General features: G+C 45.2%; 1 protein-coding gene across 3 annotated transcripts in view; it reads right to left on the reverse strand.

Annotated features, from left to right (window-relative positions):
- JARID2 (jumonji and AT-rich interaction domain containing 2) overlaps nucleotides 1-22,902 on the reverse strand; it is a 274,220-nt gene that overhangs the window by 108,589 nt on the left and 142,729 nt on the right. Inside the window, exons 1-2 of one of the 3 annotated variants that reach the window (XM_043590774.1) lie at nucleotides 14,379-14,502; nucleotides 4,879-5,020 (exon numbers count right to left, since the gene is read on the reverse strand). The exons of 1 other annotated variant lie outside the window; for it this stretch is intronic. In XM_043590774.1, the coding sequence (XP_043446709.1) occupies nucleotides 4,879-5,020; nucleotides 14,379-14,445 (209 nt within the window). In that variant the 5' untranslated portion in view covers nucleotides 14,446-14,502. Of the gene's footprint in view, nucleotides 1-4,878; nucleotides 5,021-14,378; nucleotides 14,503-22,902 lie in introns of those variants that run through there. One more of the 3 variants, XM_043590773.1, reaches the window with a different exon arrangement.

Below are 22,902 nucleotides of genomic sequence, written 5' to 3' on the forward strand. Positions count from 1 at the left end.
CAGTGAATAACTCCAATGCCTAACAGTGCCAAGAAAGAACGCTATGCATTTGGACCTATCCTCCTTCCAAATCTGGAGGTAGAAAAGTATCTTGTATCACCCAAGTAACTCAGAACAGAAATAAGGAACGCGTCCGTACTGACTCTTCAGCTATGAAAGGAATACCTATTCCAAAAGCCCAGGAGAAGGCTCACCATCTTCAACACGTATTTGTAACCAGAACCTCAATGCACCTAAGTCATGGCATCCTCCCTCTTAAGAGGATTCTCCTATTCAAAACCCAATCCACTGCAGTGGGACGATCTGTGAACTCGAGTCTTGTATCATCAATGGCCTAAGCTCTTTAACAAGAAACCCGCCCCCCCACCCCTTTTTGCTAGTTCACTAGACTCTCTTATTAGAGTTTTCTTTCAAAGTGAGTCCAGGATCTTAGCCATTGGTACTAGCAAAACAGAAGCCTCCCTGGCAGCAAGGTGCATGGTGGAGACGGAATCTGCTCACCAACAGCCCATCTTCGTAACCTTGAACCTCATCCCATCAGGACTGCTTCACGCGGGCAAATACTCTGGTTACGCCAACCTCCGTGGGGGAAATCCACACTAAAAGCCATAGGGTCCCTTCCTGTGACTCAGGAACTTCAGAAGAGATACCCGCCTACACTCTTCCATCTGCCCACAGATGGTGGTGACAGTGTCACCACAGTGATTACCGCAGTTTGTAGAAATCAAAATTCCTCTAAAACGTGTTTGAGAAGTTCCCAATAAATGCGCATGCTCACGTACAATTCAGGGGTGATTCAGCGATGATCACTAATAACACAGCATCTGATACATGGTATGCATCACATACCTAGGGGCTCTTCACAAATTCACTTTGTGCGGTGCACAAAACCACCACGAGGTGGTTACTACTCTTAAAAAGACATTTTAGGGGCGCCTGAGTGGCTCAGTCGGTTGAGCGTCCGACTTCAGCTCCAGGTCATGATCTCGCGGTTCGGGAGTCCGAGCCCCGCGTTGAGCTCTGGGCTGACAGCTCAGGGCCTGGAGCCTGCTTCGGATTCTGTGTCTCCCCTCTGTCTGCCCCTCCGCTGCTTGCACTCTGTCTCTCACATTGTCTCAAAAATAAACATTAAAAAAAAAAAAAAAAGATATTTTAACAAATAAGGAAACTGCAGCCCAGCAATGCTACAAGAACCTGTCCAAAGTCACGGGACAAATAGATGCTGGGCCCAAACAACAAGCCACATAGTCTAACTCCAGTCCTCACCGTTCCTAAAAAGTAATCCATATGCCCATCACCATCTGAGTCTTTCCACACCTGACAGAATCTGTCCATTCTGGTTTCTAAAAATACTCAGATACACTTGACTCTCGTAAAACTTGCGTGCCCTGCAAAAAGTAACAGGACAGGCACTGTCTGTGCAACAGGATGGGAAGGGAAAGGAACCAGGTAGGCATGGCCACCATCGGAATCAGCAGGTGCTGATTAAAAGCTCAAAATTTCTATAATGTTTCCGTTCTGAACATTAACACTACATTAACGCGTATCTTTTAATGGCATCCACCCCAGTGATCAAAAGACAAGGAGAATCAACAGGTAGGGACTCCCACCAGCTCAGAGTCCTCCAGAGATCATCAGTGGCTGGGATGTCGTGTCCATCAAAGAGGCAAAGGGCTTCTAGAGAGGGTGGGCTTTGTTTTACAAAGAGCGGACAAAGATTTCAGAGGACTACCTTCCGATGGCTGGATACCTTTCATGTTTGCCTCAATAAAGAAAAAATAAGTCCTTTAGAGCTCTGGATTCTTTTGCTTTCTGCATGCCAAAAAGATCCCCAATGTCCAGTAAAACCAATGGCACCAAGTACACAGGGCCAAATGTAGCTCGGGGAGGGGGGAGGGGGAGATGTTCCTGTACCAAAATAACACTTTGTAAACACATGACATGTTTGCACTGAACACTTGAAAATCACATGGCAGGCATCATCAGAAAATGGAATTGCTCTCATTTCCAGGTTGGAAACTCAAGGCAAGGTCTAACTGAGGCTGGCCTAGTCTACACTTCGTATCTTAATTTTTCTTACAAAACTCAAACACAAATTCCCTCTTCCCTCCACTCCCAAGACAAAAGGCATATTAAGTGGTGATCCTAAAAACCATGTATTTAGGAAGAGCAATTAACTGTACAAGAATGGCTAGCAATGCTCAAAGAGAAGGCTGTGTTCAGAGCAAAGACATAAATCATGGCCCTCCAAGTTTAGGATTCCGTGTGTTGTCCCACACAGTCTAAATGCCTACAGAGAACCCAAGTGGTCCATCACAAGATTTGCTCCTCTTGACCATACACACACACACACACACACACTATATATACACAAGGCTCAGGGAACGTTAGACACACGGTAAAAAGTAGCATCTAATCAACAATCCACCAAATGCTCCAAGTGACATTTGGAAACAACGACCTTAGGCGGGTACTCTGAGCTTGACCAGTCATCAGCAGAGACGGCACACTATACGACACCCTATTCGATTATTTAAAAAGGTCTAATAGGTGAAAGATAAAGGAAGGCTGAGCATTGAAGTCTGGCAGAGCGCTGACAAAGCCCCAGGAATTCGGATTCCAGTTCTAACGATGTGTCTCGGGAGGCATGGTTCATGCCAAATACCAATGAAGTGGAGATCAAAACAAACGAGCTCTTTGAAAGCCAGAAAGCATTATTATTTTGTATTTGCGACGTACCCTAGAACCCTGCAAGAAATTTTAGCCCTAACTACCCCACCTACTTATTGGTAAACTACAAAGCCCCCCCACCCCCTGTCAAAATCCAGACCACCCCACACCAGCCCGAAATCTAACCTAACCTGTCAAACCATAACCTACATTATGTCCCTGATGGATTTCACTGAGTAGAGTGTGATTATAACCAAATGAAATGCAGCTATGAATCCTTAATCCCGTAAAACAAGTTACTTGGCACACTAATTAAAGCAGATTAGCGATGGTCACGTTTTCCTGAGATTCACCCTGAACAAAATTTCTCTTTTCCACTGTCCTGGAGAACAAAAGTTAAAAGGACTGATTTGCATACAGCTGCTGCACAGCTACTACACAGCACCGTGCAAAGAGGAGGCCAGCAGCACCGGAGAAAGGCGCTGGGGTCAAGGACAAAGGGCCGGTGACCCCCTTCGACCAAGAGAATGAAACCGACTGATCTCGGGCACCACCCCCCCATGCTGGCAGGATCTTTCTGGAGGTGAGAGTGATTGACAGCCATGCGGCTAAAGGAGCGGGGACTGACATTTCCAACCCCACTCATAGAATTCTGCTCCCCAAACAGTGATGAAAGATGCCAGATGCATGACCACCCACCCATGTTTGCAAGCATGGATAATATCATTACACGTTCCAATATATTTACTGAGGGGATTTATAACACACATTCTCGAATTCCCTCTCTTGTGAGGATGCATTTCTCAAACGGGGGCAGAGCGAGAGTGTTTGTGGCCCAATATCTGAAACGTAATAGGCTTGTCGCTGAGACACTCACCCAAGGGTCTGTAAAGAGAGTAAGTAACTTGCAAGGCCCAATGCACTGGCAGAGAAACTTCTTACATATGCTTGCTGAGTGTACTAATAACAAATCTGGGACCTCTTCTCAGACGCAGTGCCAAGAATTAAGAGAAAACGCAACACGGGTTTTCCGAACGAAGACACTGCATGATGGAGGCAAATACAAGAAGACTGAGCGATCACGTCAACGTTCAGACCAAAGTCCAGTTCTGTTAAGGATTTGGAATACCTAACCCATGGCCAATCCGTTCCTTTCCTCTTAATTTCCACTCTGTTCAGTTGTTAGATACACGCATCTAGATCGTTTCCGAAAGGTAATTTAGAGTTCTGTAGAAAGAGTAAAACAGAGGCACCCAGACAAAGGGGATTTTTTTCCCCCTTTCCCCAACCTCTCACACGACGGAAGTTCTAAGAAAAAGTCCTTAATCGAGTCATCCAGGAAAATCACAAGTATGAGAATAGGAAGAAAGAAAGAAAAAATGAAAGAAAGAAAGAAAGAAAGAAAGAAAGAAAGAAAGAAAGAAAGAAAGAGAAAGAAAGAAAGAAAAAGAAAGAAAGAAAGAAAGAAGAAATGAAATATAAATTCTAAAGGAGGGGGGAGGGACATAACACAACACATGAGGAATGAAATAAGGCAGGTGACCAGCAAGGGGATTTTGAAACACCGGACTAAAAGCATTATATAATGTCACTGCTGCTGTTTGACCAGGAAACCACAAGCTTATCAAGCTCTCATAGCCAACTTCCCTATCAAACTCTCACAAGCTTATTATTCAGGAAAGTCCTTAAATTAAAAAAAAATAAAAAATAAAAACCTGGTAAATCAAAAGTTTCATGAATGATTCCGCCACTGCTGACAGAGTTGAACACCAAGCCGTCCTGCTTTCCTGAGGAGGGAGAACATTTTCAGAAACACCACATTTCGTTCTTCACGCGGTTAGGAACAGCTCTCCTCAGACATGGCAAAAAGAAATAGCACTGAATGGACTCCACAAACGGGAGAGTCGATGAAAAGGATCAGTGAAGACAAGAATTACAAGTCGGTAAACCCTCGGGGCCAATTCTCAGGCCAAGAAGAGGTTCTGTGAGGCCCAGAGCATTTGCTGAAGTGTGTTCATTTTTCATGACAATTGGTGGACAATACTTAGAAACCAGGACATGGGCTGTGACACATCCAGAACCCTGGCTCCTCTGAGAAAACCAGGAGGCAGGGTGAGGGGGCCCGAGTGTGTTCCCTGTGGGAAAACCTGGCGCCTGGTTTGAGGTCCCTGGTTTAAGGCGTCAGCATTTTCAGCCTTGGGTACTAACCTTTTCCTCGACGGCCCTTCTTCAAAATCTGAAGAACTAACATCGTTGCTAGTTGAGGACACCTGGGATGCATCGTCCTTCTCATTCTCTGACTGTTCTGACGCTGGTCCTAATCCCTTAGACTGGCCATGACCAAGGAGCCCTACAGGTGAGAAAAGGGGACAAACACTTAAAACACATGACATCAGGAAGCAGCGCTTTACCACAGTTACCCCTCACACAACGGCTGATGAGGACAGACCAGAATTTGGGAAGAACAGGATTAAAAGGCACAAGTCCTGGGGCACCTGGGCGGGGGGTAGGGGTGGGGGTGGGGGGCTCAGTCGGTTGAGTGTCCGACTTCAGCTCAGGTCATGAGCTCGTGGTTCCTGGGTTCGAGCCCCGGGTAGGGCTCTGTGCTGACAGGGCAGAGCCTGGAGCCTGCTTCGGATTCTGTGTCTCCCTCTCTCTCTCTCTCTCTCTCTCTCTCTCTCTGCCCCTCCCCCGCTCAAACTCTTACATCTCAAAAATAAACATGTTTTAAAAATTTTTTTTTAAAAAGAAAAGGGCACAGGTCCCTTCTGAGTGGGACACTTCATCCTACTTCAGGCCCAGGAAGTAGTTTCAACAGTAAGAAATCCAAGCAGAGTTCTGGAACACAGTATACTGCAGGGTTCTTTTCAAAATACATAAACATCTTTTGAGGCTGGGGTGGGTGGTGGAAAGAAAGGCACCTCGTGTGTTACCGAGTTGAACTAGTTTTCCTTCAAAGGGCTGAAGACATACTCTCAGAAACACTGAAATCCTTTCTGGAATGGCCTTCAGGAACCACACAAGCAAACACATCAGTATTTTGGAGCCACAGCTTAGGTTATTAACTAGAAATCCTACTACACAACTTCATCTTCCTAGTAGTCCGTTACGGGAGACAGTCACATTTACCTTTGATGGTCTCAAAGGATAAGGATTCTCTAGAACTGCATATAGGACACCATGCAGAAGAGGGAGTGTTGTGACCACCCAAGGATGTGATTTCTTTTTTTCAATTTTTTTTTAATATTTATTTTTGAGAGAGAGAGAGAGAGAGAGAGAGAGAGAGAGAGAGAGAGGATGGATATGAACGAATGAGGGGCAGAGAGAGGGGGAGGGAGACACAGGATCTGAAGCAGGTTCCAGGCTCTGAGCTGTCAGCACAGAGCCCAACGTGGGACTTGAACTCACGAACTGTGAATTCGTGACCTGAGCTGAAGTCGGACACTTAACTCACTGAGACACCCAGGGGCCCCTGTGATGTGCTTTTAATAACTGAACTGGAGAAAGGTCACAGGGAAGGGGCCGTGCCAAGAGATATTGAAGTATTTTAATAAGCACTAAAGCCGCACTAAAGCCACACTAACGGGTGACAGCTGAGTAAAAAAAAAGCCTGGCCAGTCTTCTAGCATGCAGATGTTCCTGCATCTCGGGTTCTGGACACGACTTAAGTCCTAGCAATGGGAAGCTTGCCCCAACACAAATGTCCACAGTGACTGGCCCCCAATTTCACGATCTAGGCACCAGCCTCATGGGCATCAGCAGCTGGGAATCAGTGTTTGGCTTTTAAGCAAGGCCCAAAAAGTACAGTGTGGCCCCTTGATTTTTGATCTTCCAACCCTTCCACCAATTTTTTGTAAGTACTTAGTTCCCTGTATTAAATCCCTTTTCGGGTCAAACACATAAGAGTGGTTCCCATTCGTGGCACTCAACACTATACAGAATACAGGATGCTACAGATTTGGGAACGTCGTCTGAAGAAAGGACGTAGTACATTGCAACAAAACCCTGTGTGTGCATACACTTCCCTTGTTATCTATTTTCACATCATTTCGGAGAATGAGTAATATTCTACGGTTGGCAATCTAATACGATGCAATAAATATAAATCCCATGGCAGCTGTGGGAGGCTGGGCTGCAATATGGAAATGAAAACATACACAACTTCCCCCGAAGAGGAAAAAATTTGGGAAGTTTGTGCTGGGAGGCAAAGAGGAGACGTTAATTATATGGATGTCTAGGAGTCGAAGGGCAGAAGCATGGTCCGTGCTATCCACTCCTGTGGCCACTGGTCACATGTAGGTATTGAGCATCTGAAATATAGCTGGAGTGGAGACAGAAACCATTTGTTTTTTAAGTTTATTTATTTATTTTGAAAGAGTGTACAAGTGCAAGCAAGGGAGGGGAAGAGGGAGAAGGAGAGAGAGAATCCCAAGCACGCAGAGATCATGACCAAAGCTGGAATCAAGAGTCAGATGCCTTATTTTTTTTTTAGTATTTATTTATTTATTCATTTATTTATTTTTAGTATTTATTTTTGAGAGAGACAGAGACACAGAGAGGACGTGCATGGGGGAGGGGCAGAGAGACGTGGGGACAAAGGATCTGAAGCGGGCTCTGCACTGAGAGCCCGATGTGGGACTTGAACTCACGAACCAGGAGATAGTGACCTGAGCTGAAGACGGACGTTTAACCCACTGAGCCACCCAAGCGCCCCAGAGAAGGAAATCATTTTTAATTTTAAGTCAACTGAAAGCTGGACCTTCAACAATTTTATATAAATTTTTGAAATATTTGGGGATATATTCTCGGGGCGGGGCGGTCAAATATATGAAAATTAATCTTCCCTGCCTTTAGATTACTTAATGAAGCTCTAAAACACTAAATCTACACACAAAACATAGGTATTAACTACATAAAACTATGCTACATAAAGAGCACTTTAGTAAGGTCCCAGGGTGGGGAGCAAGACTACTGAAAACAGTAGTATGAATACAGACAATACTCAGAAATTAAGAAACTGATCCAGGGATACCCGTCCTATTTGTAAAGTGGAGGTGGGTGAATGACCACACTTGAAAAGGATGGGAAATTCAAAATAAAAACTCTCAATTACAGAACCGCGGGTAAAATTAATAGAAGAGAGGCCTCTTAAATATAAGCTTACTCTTGGTGGAGCTCCTATTTTTCAATGGCCCTAAGTCCACGAAGGAAAATAAAGAGAGGGAGGGACGGAATGGAAATTCATCCATTCATTTTCTTTTTTCTGTAATTTTTCTTCAAGTTTTTATCACCTGTTCATTTTCTTAACACCTACCATGTGCCGGGGCCCTGGGGATACAGGCATCATCACACAAAATCTAAATTCAGGTGAGGGGGGTCGACCGACAAACACACACGGATCGGTCAGGATGCGCAAAGAAGACACCTCGCACTTGTCGGGCAAGAAAAAAAGTGACGGGGAGGACAGTGGAGATGAATCAATGGGGACAGAAAGCAAGCTTCCAACCACTACACCAAGGAACACCAACCTGGAATGTGCAATAGACCTGAAAACAAAAGCCAAAAACAGGTGGTGGTGGTGGTGGTTGGTGCTGGTCAAGGAGGAGGAAGAAGAAGGGTTGTTTTGAAGCTGTATTTGGATCAAGGGGGAAACAAGTGAGGGCTACATGCAGTCAGGTGAGGCAGGGGCAGACCCGTGCAGTTCGGTACAGAACAAGATCTTCCGTATTTGCTGCACGAGTAAGCAGCTAGTGAGGGAGTGAATGACTTAGCAGAGAAAAGTTCAATGACAGCTATATTCCCGCCCCTCTGACAATAATCACCTCGGCAGATTATACACCTGATTCTCAAACTCGACCATGAATCAGAATCCCGTTTCCAAACAGAGTCCCCGGGGCCTCCCCCCCAGCCTGTCCCTATTCTCACAAGTCCCCACAGGATGCTGATGCTTGCTGCCTTGGCTGGTCTGCAGCCCACATTTTGAGAACCACTATTGTAGGGGAAAGCAAGGTTCACACCAGAAGACCGAGGGGCCTGAGCCACTGTAAGGCTCTGTGCAAGTGTGAACCAGAGGGGAGGAAACCGAAGAGGACTGCACAACCTATCACGACACAAATCAAAGTAAGGCGTCCAACCCCACGGTTCTCCTGGGCCATTCTTCCACCTTTCATCGGGGATTTTTGCGAAGGGAAAGAAGGTTCTTTACACAACTTTGCACAAAGCTCAAAGAGTGGGCCAATGGCAAATAATACCGAGGGAAAAAAAAGTAGCACTCTGGTGGGGGAGGAAGAGCATTCAGGGGCGCCTGGGTGGCTCAGTCGGTTAAGCGTCCGACTCTTGGCTTCAGCTCAGGTCATGATCTCGTGGTTCGTGAGATCTGTCTGGCTCCACTCTGGCACTGCGGGGGCCGCTTAGGAGTCTTTCTATCCCTTTCTCCCTCTCTCTCTCAACGGAAAAAAAGCTTACAAAGAAGTAAATGTAAAAAGGCACAGGATGTTTTTCTCCCCTCCAAAAGTCGGACAAGTGCAAAGTCAGGGGAACCGGATTATGAAATTTCACACCCATTTCAGAGACAGAAGTCTGACTCGCTTTCCTGATCAGGGAAACTGGGGCCCGTACAGCGGGAACTGATTGCCTGTCAATGCAAATGGAAGCAGCTCGGCTTTTCACGGCCTTTTGAAGGGCCAAGACCAATTTGTGCTGCACACAACCGACTTTCAATTTCAGTCTTCCCGTCCTGTACAGCGAAGATTTATTTTTAGTTAAGCAGTCTACATGGCTGGACAGACCTGGGTTTCTTTTGTGTTCCCCAACCCCCACCTACTGTCACACCTCTGGTGTAGTGGCCACCCCATTTCATTTTGAGTGTTTTAATCCAAATCATACTGCCTGCCCAATCCACAAGAGCTAGGTCAGCAAGATGCAATACAATTTCACAGGGCAGAAGAGCCATTATCAGAACATTAGGCAAGCTAACGCGCACTGCCTTTTCTTCTCCCTAACAAAGCCCTGCCGTCAATTTTTTGAATTATTATTTTTAGCTGATGAGAAACAACAAAAACAGCATCCCCTCCTTCAAAGACACCAAATGATTTTATTTTCCCCAACCCCTCCCCTCCGACAAACCCACACCTTCACTGGGAGAGGAGGTTAAACAGAGGAAATTGAATGGCCCACAGATTCCCTTCTCCCCCTATTAGCACGTGTTCTCCTCGATTAATATTCAGTAGGTTGAACTTAAATTAAACCACGTCTATTGTCTTTCACAAAAGCAATAAATATGAGCTGAAAAATCCAAACCACCGCGAGGGAAGGCCGCTTGGGGACCGCCTGCAACCCTGGCTAGCCACCGGCAGCTGACAGGAGGGGCAGGTCACAGGCCTGAGACCACTCGGCCACCATGACCGCAGTGTCCGTTCTCACACGCTGAGAACCCCAAAGAATCGAGTGTGACAGAATGGAGCCATCAAATCCTGGAGCTTTTCAGCCTATCTCCCAAATTAGCAAGAAATGAAAAGGCTTTCAAGGCAAGACACCAAAACTGGCTTCTTTTCTATGCCTGGGACAGCATCAGCAGAGGGGTAAGAAGAAATCCTGTCCTTTGGACGGCTGGAGATGTACAAGTAGGAGCTCCCTCTTGCCTGAACACAGGGGGGTGGGAAAATCCAAACACAAACAAGGCCGAAGCCCATTAGCTCAAGAACTCCAGCTTAAACAACTGAGGAGAGCTATAGATTTTAGAACACCAGCGCAGGAAGAGATGGGAATCCTTTGCTAACGTTGGGGGGGGGGGGGGGAGCCTTAAAATGCGCAGCCCTTATAATTTTACGTCTTAGACACAAAGAAGTTTCACCAGCCATCCCGTTAGCTGCACGTACATAACAAAATACAAAACCAAAGGAAAATCGAATGCCTCTGTTTCACAAAAAGCAGTGCCTAAAGATGGGTTAAAGTGAGGGGGGAGAAAATAAGGAGACCTTTGAAGCTGTTCCCTAGCTTCCAAAACATCTGGAGCACACCAAACGTATTAGCATATTAGGGAGAGGCCATGTATCGGGCTTTGTTGTAGAAGAGATGCACAAAAGGTAATTCTGTATTATACAGCCCAATGCCCGTCTGTCACCCTGTCACTGCGAGACAAGGTATCACATTACATATTAAACAGTCAAGCATCCAAAGAGAGCTTTCATTTTCAGCTGCAGCGTGCGCGCGCGCGCGCGTGTGTGTGTGTGTGTTGGGGGATGGGGATGGCTGGCACACTTTGAGGTGAGAGAAAAATTAGAAAAAGAATCCCCTTGTCAAAGTAGGACCCTCCCTGAGATATTCAGAGTGCACAATCTAGTGTCATTACTAGTGAAAACTAAAGTCTGTTTTTCACCCAAATTGTCAAAGAAAAAAAAAAAAAAACTGGTTTGCTTTTTGCTTTGGGGTGCCAGGGAAAATCTGGCTTGGGCCAGCTTTGCAGATTCAACAGGAATTCGGACTTTAAACCCAACCCTATACACTTGGGTCAGCAGCTAAGCGTTTGGATGGACGTTAGGGTTCCATGGAACGGGGCGGGCAGCGCAGAGGTGTGCCAAGCCAAGCCCAGGCTGGTCCACGGACATCCTCACCACATCAAAACGCTGAGGTGGGTGAGAGCAAATGACAGTCGGGAGGCATGGTGTCACTGCCACACTCATGGTCAACGAAGCACAAATGAAAGTGGTTTAACACCTCGGCTTGTGGAAAATAATCATCCCTTCCCTCAGGAGACTGGCCCCTGGGCAGATAGGGCTCCCCTTTGTCAGCTATGGAGATTTCCCATTCCAACCAAGAAAATGCAATCCAAAAATAACCCCAATGACCCCTCACGAGAGCCCCAAGATAAAGAGACAACACAGGTTTTTGTTAGTTTAACACCCAACAAGTAAATAGACAGATAAATCCCACAGGCGCCCTTTACCACCACTACTCTTGCCCTACAAAACCTTCCTGGACGATCTGAACCTCCTTTACAGGCTCAAGATTTTGAAAAAGAGGTTAGCAAAAAAAAAAAAAAAAAAAAAAAAAAAACAAACAAACAAAAAAACAAAAAAAAAACAAACAAACAAAACAAAAAAAACAAAACAAAAAACAGAAAACGGATACAGTAACAATTAACATGGAGAAGGTGGGCCACCGGGTAGGCAAAGAAGATGTCTGCTTCTATCCTTTCTTCCTATTTCAGATTTCAGCAGATGCCTAAACTGCAGACAGACGAGCGGGGAAGAGAGACAGAACCCTTGAGCCCAGAGGGCAACCCCTCACCTTGAGGCACAAAGGAGCAGGCCAGCAGACAGGGCACCTGCACACACAGGAAGGGTGAGCGCATGGCTGCTTAGCACAAAAACAGGCCCTATTCTGGCGGGTCTAGACCCCAAACGAGTGAGCACCACCAGAGCTCATCAGGAGACAAAAGACTTCTCCTTCCCACGTCCTGACCCAGCAGTCACCAGAAGAAAGAAAACAACCCTCGTGGAGAGGCTCCAACCACCACCGCCAGAGAGCCACAGTCGGACTTGGATACAAAAATCACTCGGTGGGAAGGATCTGTGGTCTCTAGGAGAGATTTCTGGACCAGCCTGGGCAGCTATTGGAACCCCGAGGATGACAATGGCGAGCAAGGTGTACTGTGCGTTTTGGAACAACCCCCTTGCTTGTTTAGGCCACGGTTTTTAGAACGTCACAACAGGTACAGGATCTTCAATAATAGTAATAATTGCCGAAATAGAAACATCCGTGTTTCTCCACAATGAGAAAGAAGCACTCCCCACTTGTGCATGCAGTCATCAATTACTCCTCCATCCCGGGCCTTAACTCCTCTGGGTCCAAGCCCCAGCCCGATACCTTATTGATTTTACGCGGGCAAACCAGGCAAAACATGCCCACCAGGCGACCTAGTGTAACTGTCCATCCAGAGTGTGAATCCTTGGAATCCCCGAGGACACGCAACTCCAGCTTCTATCAGCTGAGTAAAAGGGTTCTGCTGTACAAACGACCCAGGACCGAACACCCTGGAGGTGGGAAACCGCCTTCCACATGTGGAGGAAAAGTGATTAGAGAGGATGTTGGATTTAGGCCGGCGGGGAGACAGCGCTATAGAACAATGGCATCACTGCAGAGCATGGAACTTAAGAGCCAATACACAGGAGAGGTAAACACAGGGCATTTTTAGAGATACTCTTTTCGGTCGGTTAATGAGACCAACACGTTCAAAGTTTTACGTTCAGATAACCGGACATGCCAAAAAATCAGATTTTTCCTGAATCGTGTAACTTGCACTTCTCAAAACGGAGATATCCATATCCATATACAGTATGTTCCTGGATAGCCAGGGATATTCTACCTTTAAGTAGTTACCATACGCGTGTGTATTTATCTTTCAAGCTGAAGATCACCAACTGCATTTACCCCACAGGTGGGTTACCAAACAAAACGGGCTCTCAAATATTAACAAGTCTCTACAAAGTTACGCAAAGCTGGCTTCAATGCAAATCAACAAATCCCATAAAGTTACTAGTTTGTGCCGATAACCAGGCACAACTCCCAAATACTTTGTCTTGACATCACAATCTGTACATAAGAGCCACACCCTTAACCCTAAGACCTCTCCGGCTGCTTTTTCTCCCTAACACAACAAAAATGAACCCCACAGAAGTTCTCCAGCAAGATTGGGAGGGGCAGGAGTTTCCCCGTGACCTCATTACCTCACTCACAAATCAAACTGCACACCTACTTTTCAGATGAACATAATAAAAAAAGGATTAAGTGGGCTACTCGAAATTTAAAAAAAAAAAAAATAGAAATTTTAAAACTGCTGACAGCAAGCAAGTTCAGAGAGGCCTACTCCCTCCCAGACCAACATTCTTTCTCCTACTGAAACCTAATGGAAGCAACACAGGGAGCAGAACTCTAGGAACACGGCCACAGAATCTGCAAAGATCTGAGGCACCTAAAATTGATGGTTCCTAAAATTCATCTGTGTTTATGTCTAGTAATGCAGACACAGACTAATGCACAAAACATGGGAGAAACACCGACAGCACTCGGGGTTCAAAGCTTTAAGGGCTGACCTAGAATCACTCAGCATCTATTGACATGCCTCAGTTTCCTCCATCTTTCAAGGAAGGAAGACAAGAGACAGAGAAACAAAGTATTAAGGGAAACAACACCATGCATGCTGCTGATGAAGGAAACCAAAGCCATGGTGAGGAAAAACTAATTAACTTTAATCAAACATCTATTTTTAAATGCTGGGAAATGATCACATAAACTGGCAATAAAATAAAGGGACCAGCCATAGCTGGATGGCGTTCAGTCCCCAGAGAAACGTCTAAATTCATACAAGCCTGGCTAAAACTGCAGATTTGTCCAAAATGGTCAACAGAGCTGAATGCTTTAAGAACGACATTAATTCTCTCTTGTAAATTTCCACAGTGCCTTTGCAGGAGCCACCATTGCCCCCAGGGAGGAGATCACAGCTAAAAGAATATTAATATTAAGCAATTGCAACACTTTTTACATACTCCTATACATATACATCTAGCACCTTGCCATCCATAATGGATTTAATCAGGACCCCAGCAGGGAAAAAAAAACCACAAAAGGCCTATTTCTCCAACAAAAGCCATAGCAGCCTGAAACAAACCTAGAGCTATTTGGTTTTTATTTTATTTATAGGAACAGACCTTCTATCCCAGGTTCCTCAAGATAAGCCACCAAAAACTGCACCTGACAGACCCGTGGAGCAGCCATCCTCCTCAGAGCCGGATCATTGCAGAGAGACAGAGAGGAAGAAGGACAGAGGGAGGGAGGGAGGGAGGGAGGAGGGGGGAGGGAGGGCGAGCGCGGCGAGCGCGGCTCCAGAGCACTTGTCAACAATCCACCCCTGTACGTAATAAGCAGGCGGCAGTGCAGATTCCGGCAGTGCAGATTCCGGGCGGCAATAGGACGGCCGCACCGCCCTGGGCCGGGGGGGAGGGGAGGTGCCGGGGAGGGAAGGTTATTTATGTGCGGGGGAGGGAACCCAACGCCGAAGAGGAGGGGTCTGGGGCGCTTTCTCCCCCTCCTGATAAATTGAGGGGGGAAAAAAGGAAAAGAGCGACTAGCTTTTCTCCATCCGGCTATTTCCCCGATCTGCAATGCAGACAATTCCTTATTTGAGAATTTCTGACATTGGGGGGGGGGGGGTGGGGGGTGGGTGGGGGGGCAGGAGAGACGGGACACATTTGATGGGGCGGTCAGTGTAATTGTCCACACTTCTGTGCCCAGTCTGTCAGACCACCCCCGCCATGCACACACTGCACCCCCGTGGACAGCAGGGGGTCCGTGGCACATTTTCAATGGCATCCCTTTTTAATATCCTAATCTGTGTCATTCAGCACTTGCCTTTTATTTATTTTTATTTGTTTTTTTGGCTGGGAAACCTGGGCAGCGATCCAGACAGACTGCAGAAATCTCCCTCCACATGCTCCTCCTCCTCCAGCCTGCCCTCCCCTCCTCCCTCCAATTCCGGCTACCAGGGTGCTTTATTACTTCTGTGATGACCACCGCTGCCCTCCCCACCCCCAGCCCGCGGAGGGCCCTCCTCCACGCACGTAAATTCATCTAATCTAATAACACAGAAGCTGTTTCTCCTCATTGTTTCTTGAGGATCTGTCACAAAACAGGCCCTGTGGCCTGGCAGCTGGGGGGGGGGGGGGGGGGGGGGGGGGGGGCAAGAATCCAACAATCCAAGGCTGGCCAGCTCCCCTGGCCCCGATAACTGGAGCATGCATCTTCCTTCATTTGTCATAAAGCTATTTGATTTTAAAAGTCCCTTCTGTTGAAGCTTTTGAACTTCATCTGGCGATTATAATGTCCGAAACACGTGCTCTGAACACCATCCCACACTAGTCTTTATGCCTTTCCAATGGAGGGGGCAAAAAAAAAAAAAAGACGGTGGCATGCCATCAAAGAACCCACATGCCGTTTAGTTTTACCCCCGATTCACCCAAGGGAGCCAGGAAGAGAATGCCCCTTCCTATTGCTTTCAGTTAGTTGTTGTTTAACCACTGAAAGAGCCCCTTCTGGGCTTTACACACGTTAGCTTATTACTTAGACCTCACAAAAACCCTGAAAGCAGACGCTAGCTTTGCTCACGGACAATTGCCCAGATCTGGTGATTATTCTTTCCACGATGGCAATCTCCTGTTTCCTAAATCACCAAGGCTTACCTACCTCCCTCGCTTTTAAACAAACCAACAAAAATTATCAGGAGGTAGATGATGGTCTTTCCTAATTTCCACTTGCTATCCATGACTTTAAAATCAGTACTCCAAGTTGGGCCTTAGAGACAATCTAGCATAATCCCCCACTTTGCAGATAAGCAAACTGAGGCTTATGCAGGTATGGTTCTTAACCAAGATCAGAACTAGTTCCTCATAAGGTCTCAACAGAAGTTCATCCAGGAATCCTGGGGTATCTGGGGATGGGGCATGCTAGCCCACTGGAAAAACCTCAGGATACAATTCCCTGTAGAAGTCACAGGGATGGAAAATCCCTCTCCAAACCTATCCTGCTCAGTAAGAGCCCACAGAGCAGACCCTCATTTGGTTCTCTCTGGTGCAGTATAGCCCCAGAATGTTCAACAACTGTTTGTCATGTATCCCACTGCCGCATAAGTCATATAGTCAATTAAAGGATATTTAAGGGATGACTATTTGGCTTTTTTCCTCTTCTTTCTACTGAGACTTGGCTTTTAGAGCCCTCAGTAATCAAAAGCACCCAACACAGAACTGAAGTACGGTCCAGTACTTCTGAGAAAAGGTAAGAAAGAAAGCAGGAACCACAAGACCCAAAATAACTGGCCAGAGACACAGCTTTGGGGGGTCATGTATGGGTACTGGTCATCCTTAACATCCCCAGCTCTGACGCCTCCCACATGGGAGTGTATATAGCCATCTGTGTCTTTTTTTTTTTTTTTTTTTTTTAAATCTCTACTCTCCCTGACTTCATTGCTTCTTCCTCTTCCCATTGTCTGGAAAGTAACTAGGTACTTAAAATTTAAGAAGGTAAGACCTAATAACAGTGTTGGCCCAGACTACTTTTCCTTCCAAGACCATCATCGGGATTGGATCGTGCACGCCATATTCCCTGAAACGCATGCTTAGTTAGCCCTAAGTGTCCACTTTTCTGACCTGTGCTCTGCTGCTGGGTCAGGAAAAGAGCTGAAAAACTCTTGCCTATGCACTCCAGTAGCTTCTGGACGGTTTCGATAAAACGCTGGTTAACCAAAGAGGAAATGCATCAACAGTACCAGATACATGGACTTACAGCAGCCTCTGGGGGACACGTAATAAAACAGAACAGGATTCTGCTTCTGAACAAAAATACCACGTTCAATACTGAAATTCCCAGCAACAGTAGGTAGAAAAGCAGATGAGACGGGCAAGGATTGCAAGGGCGGTTTCTTTCTTCGTATGACTGACGGCACCACCAGCAAAGTTTTAACATTCACAGATCTGAGCAAGTCCAAAGTTTTAAAGGAAGACTCCCAAAATATCAACGTCAGCCTCCCTGCTTTAGTTTAGTATCCAAAATACCTGTAAATCCACAGCCAAACCCAATTACTAAAACATTACCTATATGCTTCCGCCTACCCCATGCTTCATTATTTTTGTTAAGTTCTGCTTCTTAGGTATGTGTATTTGTGCTGTATTATTTCACTGTGCTTGATTACGAACTTCACGAAAACGGGATCGCTCTGGGTTAAGTCTTAGGGGATTTGTTTCTCACCACCACCACCACCCCCAACTCAACACGAGGTTACTAAGATCACCTATCCATGATTTTGCTTATTCTTTGCCTATTTTCACTGTTGTTCGTCACACTCCCCCGTAGGAATATTCCACACTTTCTTTTGATAATCTCCTCCAAGGACATCTAAGTATTGCCAGTTGGTTGCTATCATGATCCGCGCTGCAAACATCCCTCTGCCTGTCCCCTGGAAAGCACACACTGGACTTGCTCTGGGATACTTACGGAGAAGTAACAACCATCGGATATCCTTGCATATGCAAGTCAAATTTACAAGTTCATGGAAACTGGTTTCCAAAGCAGGGGTCGATTTCTGCTTGCATATCATTGTAATCTCTAAATGCTTAAATATAAAGACATTACTTAGGGTTGGGGACAACAAAGTACTCCAACTGCTACTTCCCAAGAGATCAGAATTTCAAGAAGGGCCCCATCCTAAGAACTGCTATGCGGCCAGCCAGCTACATGGCCACCATCCACCTAATTATCACCTAAACGCCAGGACATCCAAGGACATGCTGTGCTCCTGGGAGCTTCAGAACAGAGGACCTACCTGCATGTGCAACCATTTCATTACCTCGCACTTGGGTCAACTCCAGCAGCCCCACCGACTACCTTAGCATTTTGAAAATAAGTGACTGGAGCAAACCCCAATCTAGGATTTGGATAAAACGTGAGAGTGCAATTCACTTGCACATCTTCATCAAATGTGGATATCTAATACTGCTGTGTTGAGTAATTAAAGAAGCTGCTTCGTACGCATGAAGACTTGTTTTATTCACGTATCCAGTCAAGGAAGTCAGCTCACGTTGAGAGCTGGGACCTAACTCATGAAGGAAAGACAGGCCTTACAGAGTTAGGGCACGTCAACAAGTACTTATCATCCATGATCCACTCCCAAAAGCTCTCCCATTTCCGGCCACCTACAGAAGTTACTGCATTCAAAAGGCGACACCTTAACAATCCAATATCCAAAAACACGCTCATCACGGAGAAAGGATAGGGTGAAGTGGGTTGCCCTGCACGAGGGAAGGATGTACAAGGGTGTCGAGTCTGAGAATTTTACATAGGAAATAGAGGGTTTTTTTAATGATCACACTGCATTAGCCGTGTATTGATAAAGACACATCCGTAATTTGGGCTGAACTACATAATACTGATCGTTATCACCTATGCTGTGATAAAAAGCCAAAGCAGAAAAGTGATCCGCAGGGCTAATATTTGACTTTCAAAAGTATTATTTAAGTGTGGGCCCTTTACAGCAGCCAACATGATAATAATAAACATTACTTGTTAGAATTCTATTTAAGTAAAAGTTAATACACTGGCACTATACCAAAAGGAATTAGGTACATACAGAGTCTGGCTTGGACTCTTTCCAAGAGGGCTTGGTAATTCCTGAAGAACCAACAGCGTTCAACTATATAATTCATGTGGCTGGCCCTATAGCCAACGTGACTTCAAGGCCACACTGTACAATTATAAAATAATACCAATAATTATAAGACACAGTAGGGAGATCGAGGCTGGGTGACTGCATGTATATTAACTAGCGAATGGTTGCTATGGATTTAGTCACTAATACCAATGAAATGGCACCACAATTAAAACAGGAAGTTCAAATTAAGAAGCTCCTAGAAAAGGCAATGTTCCATCAGGTTTTTCTTATTTAACAACAGCAGCAGCAAAATGGGCAACTGGGTGGCTCAGTGGGTTAAGTGTCCCTTTGGCTCATATCATGATCTCACAGTTCGTGGATTTGAGCCCGACGTCGGGCTCTCTGCTGTCAGCTCAGACTGATCCTCTGCTCTCTTCTCTATCTGCCCCTCCCCCTGCTCACTCTTTTTTCTCTCTCAAAATAAGCATTAAAAAAAATTTAATAAATATGGGGCGCCTGGGTGGCGCAGTCGGCTAAGCGTCCGACTTCAGCCAGGTCACGATCTCGCGGTCCGGGAGTTCGAGCCCCACGTCAGGCTCTGGGCTGATGGCTCGGAGCCTGGAGCCAGTTTCCGATTCTGTGTCTCCCTCTCTCTCTGCCCCTCCCCCGTTCATGCTCTGTCTCTCTCTGTCCCAAAAATAAATAAACGTTGAAAAAAAAAAATTAAAAAAAAAAAATTTAACAAATAAAGAAAACTGATTTGGTAAACATCTAGTACTAAAGAACCTTCTTGGTTCACAGCACCCACAAGCACAATTTGGACAAGGCTGCCTGGTTCCAATCCTACTCTTCATCAAGTGTGTGAACCTAAGGGGAGGATCAGAGAATGCCCTCAGATTCCTCTGTTAAATGGACAGGAGGACAACTGTGACTGGTTAAATTAAGGCATTCATTATTTACGTAAAAGGGTTAGCGGTACATAGTAAGCACTGCATAAGAGCTACCTATATGACTCAATAAATGTTGGTGCTAATGGGGGCGCCTGGGTGGCTCAGTCGGTTAAGCAGCCGACTTCGGCTCAGGTCACGATTTCATGGTCTGTGAGTTTGAGCCCCGCGTCGGGCTCTGTGCTGACAGCTCAGAGCCTGGAGCCTGTTTCAGATTCTGTGTCTTCCTCTCTCTGACCCTCCCCCGTTCATGCTTTGTCTCTGTCTCAAAAATAAACAAACGTTAAAAAAAAATGTAAAAAAAAAATGTTGGTGCTAATGAATTATATTTTTAATTATTTGGTTATAAAAAGACAAGACAAAATATGCTTTGGCTCTCAATATATTTTTTAAAAGACTCCAGTAACGGATTTGTAAAAAGGTAAACACAGAAATGATGACAAGTTAGAAAAGATTAGAATGTTGAGATTTTGAGAACATGACCTGCAGAAGTATCAAGTAAAATTCAACCACAGTTACAATATGGTCATTTGACCTACTTAGAAAGAAATGAATAATGGAAAACTAGGTTTGAGAAGGACTGACAGGTCCTTCTCAGCTCACTCAGGTCACAATTAAAGAGTTCATCTCCTTCCCAAATCTGATTCTGACAAAACCCCTATTCTCCCATGTGCTGCTAGGGTGGGAACAAATTGATAAAATATTTCTGGAGAGCAACGTGATCACAGATGCCAATTTGTTTTAAAGTCTGTAATTCAGCAAGCTCACTTCTAAAAACTAATACTATGATATTAATGAGAGAAGCAAAGATTTACGTGCAAGGATTTCAACATAGTTTAACAATTCTGTTGCCCCTTTTCACTGGTTCAAATTCTATCTGCATCCAGTTAAAAAAATTAAAGGCACCCAGCTGGATCAGTCGGTGAAGTGCATGCCTCTTGATCTTGGGGTTGAGTTTGAGCCCCACACTGAGTGTAGAGACTACTTAAAAATAAAATTTTAGGGGAGCCTGGGTGGCTCAGTTGGTTGAGCGTCAGACTTCGGCTCAGGTCACGATCTCGCGGCTGCTGGATTCGAGCCCCGCGTCAGGCTCTGTGCTACCAGCTCAGAGCCTGGAGCCTGCTTCGGATTCTGTGTCTCCCACCCTCTCTGCCCCTCCCCTGTTCATGCCCTGTCTCTCTCTGTCTCAAAAATAAGTAAAAACATTAAAAATTTTAAAATAAATAAATCAGTCTTTAAAAAACAAAACGCAAAAAAAGAGAAAATTCTTTTATATCAGCTTCCTAAGCCATGCAATACACTAACAATGCCTTGGTTTTGCAACCTGATGGCACCCCACGGTGCGGCACGAAGGGGTGGAGGCAGCTGGAACCTGCGTGTATCTCTCAAGCCTCTGACTCCATACATGCAGCCCCCTCTTTTGGAATATTCCCTCCCCTGTCTTCCTAGAAAGCTCCTCACCGCTCCCCCCCACACACACTCACCTCCAACCCCCAGTCAGCCTTCAGGGCTACTTCAAATACCCACAGTGACAAGCAAACATCGACTGTCCTGTTCTCCGAACAAGAGGATTTATTCTTGCTCATCTTAAGAGTCCTCCAAACTAGCATGTGCCTACAGAAAACTGCTGAGACCCAATAAATACTGCTCAAAGAACAGGCTGCTCCTGCAGACCATTTCAGAGCCTTCAGAGCCTGATGATGCACTCTTAACCTTAGAGGCTCCCATTGACAACTTCCAGAAGAAAAGGTCTCAAAGAATTGTCTTTCTATTTAGAAATATTTGGCTGGGAACACATCTTGTAATTTAGAATACTTGATTTTTCAGCAGTCAGTCACTAATCACAATTAGGAACTCTTGGGAGAAAAGATCTAATTTTCAAATTTTCAAGTGAAAACATCTTATGAACACTATGTAACTCTCACTAACCTTCCCAATATGTTTTCTACACATTTAATCCCTTATTAGTTTCAATGTTAAAGTTCTTCGTTTTAGAGCCAATGATTTCTTCCCGTCTGCAAAACTGTTCAGGTCTTCCTCAAAGAATGACCTTTTATACCCTGCTAACTTACACGAACTCATTTTGTTACTACGGTGTTCAAATAAAAGCCACAGTTAACTATAATCCTCCCACCTTTTCCACAAAGTGAAACTACATCAATCACTTAAAAATTCTGTGTGTATTCTTTGCGGTATTTTCCTTAAAGGTTTCGTCTGCCATCCAGGCAACTAATACTGAATAAAGAACATAATTTTTTCAAGATATTACATGTTTAAAAAAAAAAAAAAACCCACATTTTCCAAAACTTAGTAACATAAGGAGAGACTCCTAAGGCTTTTAAGTTGCAGCGATTCCACTGCATGAAATATTAAATGGGATTCAAAAGAAATACAAGCATAGAGAAAGGAGATTAGAGGAAATAAACTAGTTATAAGAAGTAGTATCCTCTCCAGTGGCAATCTTTACAGTTTTCTGAAATTTCTACGTTTTCTACAATAAATTACTTCAAGGGGCATCTGGGAGGCTCAGTTGGTTAAGTGTCTGGCTTCAGCCCAGGCCATGAACTCACAGTTCAGGAGTTGAAGCTCCACACCGGGCTCTGTGCTGACAGCTCAGAGCCCAGAGCCTGCTTGGGATTCCCTCTCTCCCTCTCTCCCTGCCCCGCCCTGGTTCACGTATGCCCTCAAACGAAATAAAAAAATGAATTACTTTAACAACATGTTGGCGGAAAAAAAGACATTAACGATTATTTAAATGATATCACAGGGAAAATGGTGTGTTGCCGGATGGAAGTAGTACCAGCCACAAAAGAAGCAGTGACGAAAGCAGTTCTATGAAACATGGACTCCTGCGGAGCTAACAAACAAAGACAAAGTGAAGAACAGCAGACAGTGACAACTCTGAAGCCAGGAGTACGTTGCCATATTGAAGTCAGGGATAATAGGAATACCATGACATTAATACCACGGGCAAAAGGATCCTCAAAAGGCTCAAAACACTAAAAGGCAGGTGAACAGAATAGGAACATGTTTTCACTCTGTCAGCATTGCCTGCATATACAACATACCATGAAGACAGCTAGAAGAAGG

Source organism: Prionailurus bengalensis, chromosome B2, assembly GCF_016509475.1.
Source record: "Prionailurus bengalensis isolate Pbe53 chromosome B2, Fcat_Pben_1.1_paternal_pri, whole genome shotgun sequence".
NCBI lineage: Eukaryota > Metazoa > Chordata > Mammalia > Carnivora > Felidae > Prionailurus > Prionailurus bengalensis.